This window comes from Nuphar pumila, chromosome 8 (genome assembly GCF_984573655.1).
Source record: "Nuphar pumila chromosome 8, dmNupPumi1.hap1.1, whole genome shotgun sequence".
NCBI lineage: Eukaryota > Viridiplantae > Streptophyta > Magnoliopsida > Nymphaeales > Nymphaeaceae > Nuphar > Nuphar pumila.
The window spans coordinates 110,408,163-110,422,482 of NC_143256.1; the positions used below are offsets into that span (position 1 = coordinate 110,408,163).

A 14,320-nucleotide genomic window follows, 5' to 3' on the forward strand; every position below is an offset into this window, starting at 1 on the left:
GTGATGAAAATTGAAGGCCAGAAACAAGAGCAAATTTTTAGGAAAAAAACATAAAATGATCCATTACAGGGTACTAAAATTAATGACAGAGACTTCATTTCTTTCTCACTGAATTTTGATGTGATTATATTCATTGCTGTCCATGCGTGTGAATGCTTGAAAATAAAGACTACTAGATCAAAGAAATTATGGGACTGAATTCCTGAAATGCTAAATTCTCAACTTTTTTGCTGATTATTCCCCGGTGACTCCCCGTCGCTATCCAGCAGACCTGTTGTTTCCTCACGCTCATTCTCCTGGCCTTTTGCTGCTGTTTCTATGTCATGTTTGGATTCTGGCTTTGGTGGTGGTCTGCTCACTGATTGCTGATACAACACCCCTCCCCCTATGGTCACCAGCAAAAATCCCAGCCCAAGAGGGCTGGCATGCTTGTCCCACACTGCCACATTGATCACCACCGTGAGCAACTTGTTCACCACTCCCGTTACTGTGAAAGCTGTAGCAGAAATGGCTTTCCTTGATGCAAACCCGAAGAAGCTTATCGCAAGCCCAAAGATACATGATGCTACAACTGCTATAACTGTGATCACTGTGCTTGATTCTGAGCTCCCATAGGTCTTGGTCACCAAAACTTCCTGGAATTCACCAGTCGCTAACCAGAAAACCGGCGCAATCATCAAAGAAATGAGATTGTTGTAATATACAAAACCCCAAGTGTTCAATCCAAGATTCATCACCATGTGCTTTATGTAAACCATCTCAGTAGTTATGATGACTAGGTAAGCAAATGCCCATGAATATGCAGTTAGTGTGAAGGTTGAGTCGCTAACGACGAATCCAACTGCACCAGCAAGAATCACTACCAAGGATGTTAATGTGGCTTTTGATGGCCAAGGTTGCTCGCGGAAAATGGTATCGCAAATGGCAACCAGGAGTGGTGTTAGAGATCTGAAAACGATGAATGTGTCAACGTTGGCATGCTTAAGGAGGTTGGTGTTGGTGAAGATGGCGAGGTAGAAGACAGCAGCTGCCGGGAAGAACTTGCGTGCCATGTCAAGAGTGAAGGGATCATGTTGGAGGAGTCCGAGAGCCGAGAATGAACGAACACCAGCAACAGAAGTTAGGTACTGCAGAGCTGTGAGGATGGCTGGAAAAGCGAACATGGTGACTGCAAATTTGTTGATGATGGCTAGTAGTGCAGAACACACAGCATATCCAGCTACAATTGCTGGAATGTAGTACCGGCTGGAAGGGTTCAACTCCGTCATTTTTTACAATCCTGTAGGTAAGAGAGCAGCTTCTCTCTCAGAAGATGTGAGCAACCCTATTTGAAGTGCGGTTCATATGCACCTTTGATTGCCCATGAAGGATTTCTTTGTGGTGAGCACATAGGAACATTTAATTGCAACTGGGAGATTCAGAGCGTTGACATTAGGTTTTTCAAATGACAAAATGGTTCCATTATTTTATTTTGAAGAGTAGTTGTAGGCAATGTTGTCAGGATCAGTTTGAGTCGATTCTATTCTCAAAAAAACACAAAAAAAATGAATCATTGTAGGCAATGTTATCAGAATCAGTTTCTGAATCGAATCGATTTTCAAAAAAAAAACTGAATCAGTCTGAATAAAAAACGAACCGAATTGGAATCAAACGGTCAGGCTAATTTGGACGTTTCGCCCCCCTTTTATAGGGGATCTGAATTAGTCCCTGCTTTCAAATCGAAAGGGGGCCGATTCGATCCGAGATCGAAAAATTCATGCAGATATGATTTGACTTTATGACATTGGATGCAGGAGAAAGGGTGTGGAGGATGTGGTGTGAAGCTTCACATCAATGTTGTTAAAATCAGTTCATTAGGTGAATCGGTTTCTTAACAAAAAGTTTGAATTGAATCAAATTGGATCGGCCTTTTTTTTTCGTCAGATGATGCATGTCATTAAAAAATAAAAAAAATGTTATTTTTTTTAACCCACTTAAAAATATTAACAAAGTGAATTGAATCAGCTCATTTTGGATCGTCTTTGGGCCGATCCAAACAGATTTTAACAACATTGCTTCACATGCGATCTGTATGTGATACTAGAACCTGAAAGGTGATATTTCCAATTTCTGTGCACGTGATCGGTTTCTCGAGCACGCACTAGATCCAGGTCACTTTGCTGTGAACAGAGTCAATTGCAAAGTAAATAGATGATGACTTTTGGTAATCTTGACGTAGATGATACATCATATATTGCCATAAACGAAGCTTTGACCAACTGATTGATCTTGCAATGCACGTTGCTTGTTTCACTCACATATAGCTGTTGCCCTACCTAGCAGTGCATTCATTTAATGTTTTTTTTTTTAAAACTTTGCACAATGATCAACATTTTTTTTAACTTGTTGGAAGAAGTAAAAAAAAAGAGAACTTGGGCGGCTTAGTCTATGATGACTTTGCCATTTTGTTACTCTCCAAGGACACGTTTGAAAGAGAGAAAGATGTAGGAAAAGTGATGCAAAATTGTAAATCAGTACAGATTTTTTTACCCTTCCAAACTAGAGAGACTTTTTTATTGAGAGAGTTTTTCTAAAAAGTACACTTTTTTTATAGGAAACATTTCTCCATGGAGGTGGTGGAAGAATGTTTTCTACCAAGAGAAAAATTATTTTTACACTCGCCACCATTCATCTCAACACGTCTCACTACCACCACCACCGCTCACCATCTCACCACCATCCTCCTCCTCTCTCTCATTTTTTCATGTTTTCCCACTCTATTTTTCTCATGCTACACAAACAAACAAAAAACTTTCTTTTGAAAAACTTCTCATAGGAAAAACTCTCATAGGCAAAACTTTTTTTGCCTATGAAAGTTTCTCTCTCTTCCAAACGTGCCCTAAGTAACACTGCTGTCTTGGTGGGTCGAAGGGAGTGCCCACGGAATTTTATGGTGATTGAATTATAACAGTAAACACGGCAGGCTCTGGTCATTGGTCAGCTCGGCCAAGTCTCCCATCCCGATTGTGGTTTCTTCGTATAATAAATTTAAAAAGGAAAAAAAAAACTGTTGTCTATACTAATGCGAATCATCTTGAATTTGTCGATTCATAGCGTATCGGCAGAAATGAGCTGATTTGGCTTATTTTTAAATAAATTTTAAAGCTCTCTCTCTCTCTCTCTCTCTCTCTCTCTCTCTCTCTCTCTCTCTCTCTCTCTCTCTCTCTCTCTCTCTCTCTCTCTCTCGTTTCCTAATGTATATACTCTCTCTTGTTTCCTAATGTATATAACTGCTAATTATTTCTTTCTCTTTCCAATGTTACTGGGTAATTAGAGGGAGCCATATTTATGGCTTACGAGTAATCAGTTACAAAACCCAAAGTAGCAACATTTAGTTCTCCCAAACAATGCTTAAATATGACTACTAATACCATGCAGATAGAATAGTAATACCATTATCTTTTTTAGGAAGAAAATAGTGATGGCTAATTGGCTATAGATGCTTAAACCATTATGTGGGTTTATATTAAAAAAAAAACTTTTCTGAATAAGATTAGCATATGGTAATGGTAAACATATTTCTTTTCTGAATTCTTTTTTCTTTTTCTTTCTCCTTTTTTTTGTTTTGTTTTGATGACGAGGAACCCTCACCATGAACTGGGTCACTTAATGGGCTAGTCACTTGCGAGATAAGTCATGGGTGGGGTCACTAACACCCAAGCCCTTACAAAGCTCACCATTTAAAGACACACACACACACCTAGTGAGCGAGTCGAACATGGGATGAAGGAGTCAGCACCTTATCCCCACGCTCGCTGCCACTTGGGCCACCAGGGCGGGTGTAAAAGCATCTAAATACATGAAAAAAATGAAAATGATGTTGTTTTCATCATTGTTCCATTGTTTGTTTCTCATTTAAATTTTCGTTAGTTTATCTATTTTGAATGGTCAATGAATTCTTAATGAATTAAAATATGAAAAATATGTTTTTTCATGGTTGTTTAATTGTTTTCTTTCTTTCATTTACATTTTTCTTAGTGTTTCTATTTTTCAAAGGTTTGCCAACACATGAAAAATAAAAATTTTAATTTCATATACTTCAACAAATTGAATTTTAGCTAACCAGCTTTAGCCATAGTGTATAAGAAAAAAAGAAATTGTTGCCTTGGTCAAAGTGAAGAAGATGCAGTGTATTGAAGAGGAGAAATAAGATGGGAAAAGTATTCCTTTAATATGAAGAGAACATATTACATGCACAAAACTTTGGGCATTAGTTTGTGACAAAAAAGCCCTCAATAAAATAAAAAATGACAAAGTAATGTGTGAATGGACAAAAGGACAAAAGTGCTCGTCCATAATACACAAATATCATCTTAATCAGTGCATCCCTTAAATTGAAGAGAAGATGTCTATTATCCTCAATTTGTTTATTATTTTTTGGATCTTTGATCTTTTCACCATCTTTGTAACGATATTATAAGTTTGAAATGACAATTGATGTAAAAACACGCAATCCATAGATTATTTTTTGTCATCTGGTTAAAGTTTGTTACTATGGTTTGTAGGGAAATGCAAACCTCCTCAATGGAAAACCCTCTCAAACCTTCTCAATGGATGGTTTATTGGAGTTTTTGTGTGTGTATAGAATTTTTGACCGTAAAGATGTGATCTATGTGTTTGTTTTTATAGGAATCTGTTCTTGGAACATTTGATTTCAATGCACGAATAGGTTTTTATAAGTTTTAAAAATCAACCCCATATAATTTTCATAAATTTTTAAAGCTCCAAATATCTTTTTTCTATCCAAAATTCATGATCCAAGTGTCGATTTATAGTAAATTAATTATGCTTCTGTAAGGTTAAAATTTTGAAAAAAATACCAAAAAAAATCTATTGAGGAGGTTTGGGAGGGTTTTGGTTGGGGAGGTTTTCATTCCCCATGGTTTGTATGTACAAATGACTTAACAATATTCACTTTTTTTTCTTGATAAACTGGACCCTTGGATGTGAACTATACAGTGTTGTGAGAGGCGTACGCCTCAGTACCTGAAGCGTACGCCTCAAAGGCGAAGTGCACGCTCAAGGTACTGAGGCGTTTACCACTTTGTGCTTTTTGTAACATTCAGATTATTCGTGCATCATCCATATTTTCCTGTTAAAGCAAATATTTTTGGGATATGCACTTGTTGATGTACGGATAAGATGAAATAGCATAACATGGAGGAAATTCATGAGCTAGCTGATTTATATACTGCATTTGTTCTTACAGCCAACAATCCTGTGAGTTCAGTTTAAATTTCCAGCTATTTTCTTTACACTTTGTAGTGGTACTGTGATTGTGAAATTGGTGTGACCTTTTTTATTGGCAGCAAACCATATTTTAAGAATTTTGCCATAACCTTTGTTGTTTGAATGATTTTAACTGTATTTTGAAATTATACACATTGTTGCATTGACAATTTGCTTCAGAACCATGCAGTATCATGGATCTGTTGTAGTATTGGATGGGTGTCTGCAAGTATCACTTATTGTGAATGCCATCTTTCTGTTATAGAACGCTTTTTTCCTTGTATATCGTTTTTATTTTCTCCTCACATGCTCTGCTTGTGCTTGTAATCATCTTTCTTGAGGTTTGGATGAGTTATCTAGATACAACCTTAACAGTTCGTGTCCTATAATAGAAGGCCACCCTGCATGTTGGCGTAATGTTTCTTATCATTTCAATGTTTTCATTGAACCATAAGACAGAGAATAGATAATTCGAACTGATTCTCTATTGGGACTCTGATTAGAGCACTGCATCAGAGCCATAAGTAATCTGGATGATGAGAAACCCCAGAAAGGACAACCAATTACTCATGAATGGAGTGGTGCATAGAAATGAGAGTTTGATTAATATGTTATTGTTGGAAGTCGATAAGATTGAAAAAGCTGGACTTAACAAAAAAATATTGCCAACTTAATCTTCTTGCCAAATGACCTTATAGATCGCCAATCGAGCTCGGGGAGCTATTAACGCCACACACGTCAAGTGTTTGATGGTATGTGTGAGAGGACAGTGGTCTTAAAGCTTATTTTATTATTTTGATCATGAAGCTTACGCTCCAACGCCTGGAGGCTTACGCCTCGCTTCATAACATGCTCAACGCCTGGCTTCACCTCATCACATTTAACAACCTTGGAACTATATACTCTTTCTAGTTGAAATCAACTTTTGAAAAATCAGAATCTGACCTATATATAAGTTTTTTTTACGGTGAAAAAATCAACAGTTATAAAAAAACAATGATTTTTTTTCAACTTAAAAACATATTATTTTTATAAAAGAACATGATCCGAAGGTCATTTCTAAAGCAACTTGTATCATAAAATTTCGACTAGAATGTAGGTATAATTGATTGTAGTAAATATATACCCTTAGATGTGGAGTATGGAGGTAGAGATCTTACATATATGGACCTATGACAATAATTTGTAACAAAAATGCCCTTGGTAACATAATATATGACCAAGTCGTGCATGAATAAAAGGATGAAAGTGCCCCTATGCAATATGTAAATACCAACTATACCTTCTGATACCTTATATACCATGTGCACAATCTTTGGAATTAAGCAAACTGTAATTAAATTAAGTTCTTTGGATGGACTCTTGCTCTGGGAAGAAGCATTGAAAGGACAATAGATTTTGAACATAAAAAGGTTTACTCGATCATAATTTGGAAATAGTCATCAAAAGAAAAATTTTACAAATCAAGTTCATGGACCAATAAACAAGTTTGTGAGCAAACTTAATTGTCCCTTATCTCAAGTGGATCCTTGTTCTTTTTGTTTTCCGGAAGGAAAGATTGAGGAAATTCTATTGATTGCCACTTTCTTCAAACGTCTGGGAAGCATGAAAAAAAGACTTGAATGGTACACTTTGTCACCCATTGTCACAAGTGTCATTCTTGGCAAATTCTTGGTGATTGAATATCGCGGAAGATTATGAATTTTTTGTTTTTATTGAAAAAACATCATTTCTAAGAAATATCGAAGAAAATATATAACAAAAAATAATATAAAAACTCATAAAAACATACATATCTAGTGAATAAGTGGGTTATAAGGGATTACATTAATATAAACACATAAATATGCATAAATAAACTAAAATTGAAGTGAATGGTGGGGTGGTTTATGTTGAAACAATCAGTGACCAAAAATATGATTTAAGAAAATTGAGATCTCAAGCCTAGAGGCACGTTCTTAAGATTGCTATCTTTAGAACTTTAATCGTCCTATTTTAAAAAAATTGAAGATGCTAAAAAGGTTTATTATGACTAAGTTTCTAGGATACAACTAGGTTTTAAACTCAAGAGAGTCGCTGCTTTCTAAGATTAGGTGACCTCTTTCACACTTGAACTTGTCCAACCAAATCGAGAATAAAAGAATAGAAAGAAAAAGCTTGGGAAAAAAAATCTGATGATCCAAAAGACGAAAAATTATAAACTTTAGGAAGGCAAAGATATTTTTGTGATAAATGAAATTAAAGGTCATAAATCTAATGATTTGAAAATTAGACGAAAATGACCTTAAACGATCATCTGCTTTTGACTAACAATCAATGACCTCCAAAATTGTTCAACAGTCACAATGCCCCATAAACGCTATATAAATGCAATTTTAAAGTCTTTCAAAAGGCCAAACCATTTGAAAAATGAAAAGTCAAAAAATGACTTGGTTAAAGTAGACCTCGGCACATCAAAATGATACATTGCACCTCAAGCACAGGTGTACGCGAGACATGTTCTTAAGATCGCTATCTTTAGAACTTCAATCACCCCACTTCAAAAATTTTGAAGATGCAAAAAAAGTTTATTACGACTGAGTTTTCTCAAGAGAGTCATTGTTTCGCAAAATCAGGTGACCTTTCCCACACTTAAACTTGGCAAGCCAAATCGAGAATAAAAAATAGAAAGAGAAAGCTTGAGAAACAGAAAATTTGATGATTGAAAAGACGAAAATTGGAGAAATTTATAGACTTTAGGAAGGCCAAGACGTTTTTGTGATAAATGAAATTAAAAGTCATAAATCCAATGGTTTGAAAATTATACTCTTTCTAGTTGAAATCAACTTTTGAAAAATCAGAATCCAAACTATATATATAAGTTTTTTGACCATGCAAAAATCAACAGTTATAAAAAATCAATGATTTTTTTCAACTTAAAAACATATTTTTTTATAAAAAAACATGATCCGAACGTCTATTTCTAAAGCAACTTGTATTATAAAATTATGACTAGATTGCAGGTATAATTTATTGTAGTAAATATATACCCTTAGATGTGGAGTATGGACGTAGAGATCTTACATGTACGGACCTGTGACAATAATTTGTAACAAAAATGCCGTGTATGAATAAAAGGATGAAAGTGCCGCTATGCAATATGTATATACCAACTATACCCTCCGATACCTTATATACCATGTGTACAAACATTGGAATTTAAGCAAACTGTAATTAAATTAAGTTCGGCTCTTGCTAGGGATGGCAGTGGACCGGGGGAAAGCGGGGCCCCGCCCCGCCTCGCCCCGTTTGGACCGGGGATGGAGGGTATGAAACGGGGATGGAGGCGGGGATGAAGGTTAAAATCCATCCCCGTCCGGGGGTGGAGGCGGGGATGGACGTGCACGTTCCCCCGCCCCGCCCCGCCCCGCCCCATCCCCGCCCCATCCCCGCCCCGGCCCATCCCCGCCCCGGCCCCGGCCCATCCCCGTCCCGGCCCCGCCCCGCCCCATCCCCGTCCCGGCCCCGCCCCATCCCCGCCCCCAACCCTTATACTCTTAGTTGTTTTATTTACTAACCCTAACTTCCTAATCCTAACCCTGGAGCCGCCGAGCAGGGCCATCGTCTCTTCCCCTTCCCCAATCCCCATCCGCACTGTCATTGGAGCCGGGCTGTCGCCGACCACCATTGGCCGTCGCCGACCACCGTTGGCCGTCGCCGACCATCTCCTCCCTCTTTTCTTTTTCCTTTCCCCGTCTGTAGCCTTGCATCGTCGGAGCAGCGTAAGTTCTCTTTTAGCTTGAATAGTTTAGAGCATAGCGCCCGCTTGATCATGAGTAGGTCAGGTGATAAGAGTAACTACTTGCTTGGCCTGGGTGGGATAGGTGATCAAGCGTTAGCCTTTGTTACTTTGCAAATTGAAAGGGGTTAAAATATGGTAGAGAGCAAGCAAGGTAGCTTGTCGAGAAAAAGAAAAACAGGAATTTTCCAAAGCTGATATTTGAGAAATGTGGAATTTTCCAAAGCTGATTTCACTGAGATACCCAAAAAAACTCTAACAACATGTTTTTTTCTAGTCAAGTTGGGTTTGTCACCCTTGGCGGTATTGTTGAGTTTCTGCTATTGTAGAGCTAAGGCCTGATTTCTCTGTTGGTGTTGGTTTGATACCATGAATTTCGTGGAAAGAGCTGTAGCAAGTTTATAGGTTATGCGTTATCTTGACTGTTTTCCATGTGGATGAATTCATTTATCATCAACTGGAATATTAACGTGAATGATTTGTAAGTAGGGATGCAATTTGACGGGGACGGGGACGGGGACGGGGACGGGGACGGGGCGGGGACGGGGACGGGGCGGGGACGGGGCGGGGACGGGGACGGGGCGGGGGTGGAGGACATGAAACGGGGATGAAGGCGGGGGTGGAGGATAAAATCCATCCCCGCCGCGGAGGCGGGGCGGGGGTGGAGGATAAAATTTTGAGGCGGGGCGGGGGTGGAAACCTTGTCCCCCGCCCCGCCCCGCCCCACTGCCATCCCTAGCTCTTGCTCTGGCTTTGAAGAAGCATTGAAAGGTTTGTCCAACTAGTTATAACTTAGCCTAGTTTTAACTTCAAAGTTCTATTTTACAACTCTCTTTTTATTTTTTTTGTGAATGTGCTGAAACATGGCTTGTTTCTCTCTTAAAATCTTTTCATGACAAATTCATTTCAAACTGAAGATGTGGTTCAACCAAATGGATTGGAACAACTGAATGAGCTGCACTTGTTCTTTTGGCCTTTGGGCAAGGACAATCGATTTTGAACATAAAAAGGTTTACTCGGTCATAATTTGGAAATGGTCATCAAAAGAAAAATTTTACAAATCAAGTTCATGGACCCATAAACAAGTTTGTGAGCAAACTTAATTGTCCCTCGTCTCAGGTGGATCCTTGTTCCTTTTGTTTTAGAGAAGGGAAGATTAAGGAAATTCTATTGATTACCATTTTCTCCAAACCTCCACTGAAAGCATGGAAAAAAAAGGATTTGAATGGTATAGTCACCCATTGTCACAAATGTCATTCTTGGCAATTTCTGGATGATTGAATATCACGGAAGATCATGAATTTTTTGTTTTTATTGAAAAAATATCATTTCTAAGAAAATATTGAAGAAAATATATAACAAGAAATAATATAAAAACTCATGAAAACATACATATCTAGTGTGTAAGTGGGTTATAAAGGATTACATTAATATAAAACACATAAATAAAATAAATAAAATAAAGTTGAATTGGAAGGTGGGGGTGGTTTATAAAGTATAATGGTGCGGTACTAGAGTATTATACATTATAACGGGGCTAAGAATAGTCTCATAGTGGTGGGAAGAACTAGTCCCTCCCACCTCTATTTTAAGGGATCTAGATCAGGTCATTCGTCGAAGGACTGAACGTTGAAGATTCTCTCTCTCTCTCTCTCTCTCTCTCTCTCTCTCTCTCTCTGAATCCCTAGGGCGTCTGGGCTTTTTCTAGGTCTGCGAAGGAGCCCTTTTCTCAGGTAAGGACGACCACGATTCCACTCTTTTGCTAATGTGAGCTCGTCTAAACCTAGCCTTTATCACTCCCTGTACTGCTACATTCTGTCTTCTCCCCTCATCCATTCTTTGTAAGATTGCTGAAAAGCAGGTGGAGAACAGACACATTACTCAGAGGTTTATATAGTCATATAGTTCTGGGTTCCGATGGGTAAGGAGTGGATGTGTTAGCAGAGCCATTGCCTAAGGTGCTTATTGATAGTTACAGTCCTTTCACTTCTACGTAACTTTTGTTTGCAAGAGAAGCAACACATGGGACCCATTACTCATTGTGTCTACTCTAGTAGTATGTAGACCCCCTTCAACGTGGCTACAACAGTATACAAAAAGCCTCACTCTTATTGTTTATTTGTTTGTACGCCTTTTGTTATTAGTCTTAGAAGGGTGTAATATGAGATAACAGGATGCACTTGATTTTTTAGTTATTTTGTTTTGACAGCAACATATAAAATGTTGATCAGCACCTCTCTGCCCCTTATTTTCCAATCGTGAAGGTACCACTAGGTCACTTATTTTATGTTATGAGTTCAGCATATTTTGCGCATCGAATTCCTAAAAGAATTAACTCATTTGTTTCATGATGTAGAGGTTATGATTCTGTGGCTCAGTGTTTGTGCTTGAGCTAGTTCAGTGCTGCTTTTACAATAGGCTAGAAAAATTTTGTAATCATGTGTTGAATGTGGGGGAGATTTTGTGGTAGGTGTTTGCTGAATGTTGGGGAGATTTTGTCGAATGTGTTGAAAAAAAACTACTGTGGTGGCATTTATTATCCTTGTAATTTGAAATACAATTGTTGACTGAGATTTTCCCTAATTGCTGCTTATTTAGAACATCATATTTTTAGCCTAAGGATATTTGCCCATTGGAACTTAAAATTGAATGGTCAGGAGGTGGATGTTGCTTAGTGTCCATGAAGCTATGGGAAGCAGGGTTTTCACAAGAAAACAACTATGAATCTGCAGGCCTCCCTGAGAAAATGTTTTCCTGCAGAAAAGTGGAAATAGGTTGTTTCTCGAGAGGTGCACCTCTCATACCAAGGGCACTTCTCTTCCCACTCCAGGAGACAAACAGGCCCTTAGTAAAGGGGCAACCTTTTGGAAATCAGAAGACTGCAAGAATATGAAAGCTAACATTTCAAGACGGTGCATATGGGAGTTTGATTTAATTTTCATCAACAAAGCTCAAAGAAGTTACAAAGATACATGGAGGAGCCCAAGGCTATGCCAGGCTTAAATAGATTCAACTAGAATACAAGAGGAAGTATAATGCATCAAGGGGGTTCGATTAGATCTTGCCACGAGGACCAAGCTTAGGTGGCAATTGAGGGCCCTTCTTGATGGGGAGTATATCACCTGTGGCTGTTGAGCTGAGGTAAGCCAGAGTAGAGCCTCCACCCAATATCAAGAACTTGAGCAACAAACCTCTCTTGGTGAACGGAGCAGCAAATGTCTCAAAGAATTTGCTCTGCATGTCCCCAAACCAGATATCAATAAGTGTCCAACAAAAATTTTATCACAGAAGCATGTATGTAGGGCTGTCACCAGGTCAAGTTTTTATCAGGTATCTGACTCGACTTAAACCCAAATTGTCGGGTATGTGCATGAAAAGTGCCAACCCAAATAATATTAGGGTGGACCTGAACCCGACCCGAGCAATATGCAAGCTGGGTTTGGGTCATGATTTTTTTCCGATACCCGACCAAACCCAAGTGTATATATATATATATATAAAATTATGCATGTCCGGGTTTGGGATTCCATTTTCATGACCCTACCCTGATGGTCGGATGACAGCCCTAAATGTATGACTATACCTTTTAACATGCTGATTTCATGAAGTAAAAATCATGTTTGGTTATTGGCTTCCACATTCAAAGAGAATGAGGAAAATCCATTCCTAACCAATTACAACAATGCCATTTCTTTAAAATTGTGGAATATGGAGATGGGGAATAAAAGTTTAGAGCTTGTGTTAACTCCAAACTTGTCTGGTAAGATGGATGGCTCATGAGTTGGGGTGACTAATTTTGACTACCTAGAGCTGTTTTTCTTTGGTCCATTCGAATACAAGGCAGAGGAACATGAGAGTCCTCGATTGTCAAGGAAATTGAGAGTATGAAAATCCAGACTGGTTTCCATTGACAAGGGAGCCAAAGGAAGCTGTCCATCATCAATTGGTCCAAACAGCCCACAAGGGCTCCACTCATCTGGTATAGGCGACTTGTGAATGTCACCAAGTTGACTAGATGTCACAAATTTGAAACCGAGATTGGTTGAAGCTAACCATCTATTCTACTCTTTGTTGAGCCACATCCCAATATACCAATAAGCAGGGCCTAAGCCATTGGGCTCGGCACCTTTTGTATGTCCTAATGCTTATGTCAAAATGAGCCTGTGAATAGGTCAACTTGATCGAGTCTTCCTATGCTCGACTTGTCTATCTAAGGCTACTACAAAGTTCAGCCTTGGCATGACTCCGATCAAGGACTCCATTTACTCGACCAAATCTTAAGGGCTCCCACTGAGTTACTTTTTCTTTTTTCTTTTTTATAATGAAGGAAAACCCTCACTGAGAATTGGGTCACTTAATGGGCCTGCCTCCTGCAAGGTGCCTCCAGTCAAGTTAAGCCATAGTTGATACGAAGCATGCTTTACATGTATAACAATGCATAATTCTGGAATGGTGGACAAGTCATGAGACCGTTTTATGCACAGAGCAGACTTGCCTGCAAGGGGTTGTAGGGAGAGGGTGCGTCGGAGCCGTACAGGTCCCATGCTCCGGTGGTGTTGCCCAAGTCCTCGAGATCGAAGTAAACGCTCTTATCCCCGTATTTTGCCACTGTCCTTAAGCAGGATCTGCAAAATTCCATATGTAAACTACAACGCTTAGCAGCAATTCTAGAGTTGGGGAGTTGCAGCTCATAACTCTAGTGTTTGGATGAGGGAAAAGTTGCAAAACGAAGTATTGAAAGATGAACACCCAACACAAATCTCGGCTTTACAACCGTTGGAAAGCCAGGTCTCGAGATATTCTCAACACCATTCTGCCAAACAGCATCTTCCTGCCAATACCAGTTAAGTTAAGCCTATCTTACCTCTGATGCCTGGACTTGGGAAGGCTCACGCGGGTGGTGGGAACTCTAACGCCATATAGAGAGGTGTTGCCGAGGCCCTTGACGGCAGCAGGCTGTACAGTAACAGCGCTGGTGGCTAGAGAGGCCATTGTTGTTGCTATTTTCCCTTGCACGCCTTGTGATAAGCCTCGTCAGGCACCTCTTTTGTGCTTGGCTGCCTGCCATGTGGCAGATTTGATCTTGGGAAATCGATGGCAGTTTGCCAATATGAGACTTACACGTGGCATACCTTATCTTACCCAACGGGATGGAGGGAGGAGTTTGGATGAGGTGGGCTCATTTTCACTGTTGGCACGGAGGGCCAACCAACTAGTCAGTAGTCTTTTTTGATAGGCAGGCTGGGGTTAGGCAGACCCCCGCCAGTTATACAA

The 14,320-nt window shown here is 39.2% G+C and overlaps 1 protein-coding gene and 1 pseudogene across 1 annotated transcript; both read right to left on the reverse strand.

Moving 5' to 3' along the window:
- Positions 1 to 218: 218 nt before the first annotated feature.
- LOC149830203 (GDP-fucose transporter 1 pseudogene) lies at positions 219 to 1,511 on the reverse strand (annotated as a pseudogene).
- Positions 1,512 to 11,963: 10,452 nt separating this feature from the next.
- LOC149830204 (photosystem I reaction center subunit VI-1, chloroplastic-like) lies at positions 11,964 to 14,078 on the reverse strand. The gene is made up of 3 exons (XM_090016382.1): positions 13,911 to 14,078; positions 13,542 to 13,671; positions 11,964 to 12,280 (listed from the first exon to the last, which is right to left on the reverse strand). Exons 1-3 carry the CDS (start codon positions 14,036 to 14,038, stop codon positions 12,101 to 12,103), a joined length of 438 nt encoding a protein of 145 aa, XP_089872508.1. The 5' UTR covers positions 14,039 to 14,078; the 3' UTR covers positions 11,964 to 12,100.
- Between the last annotated feature and the right edge of the window lie 242 nt (positions 14,079 to 14,320).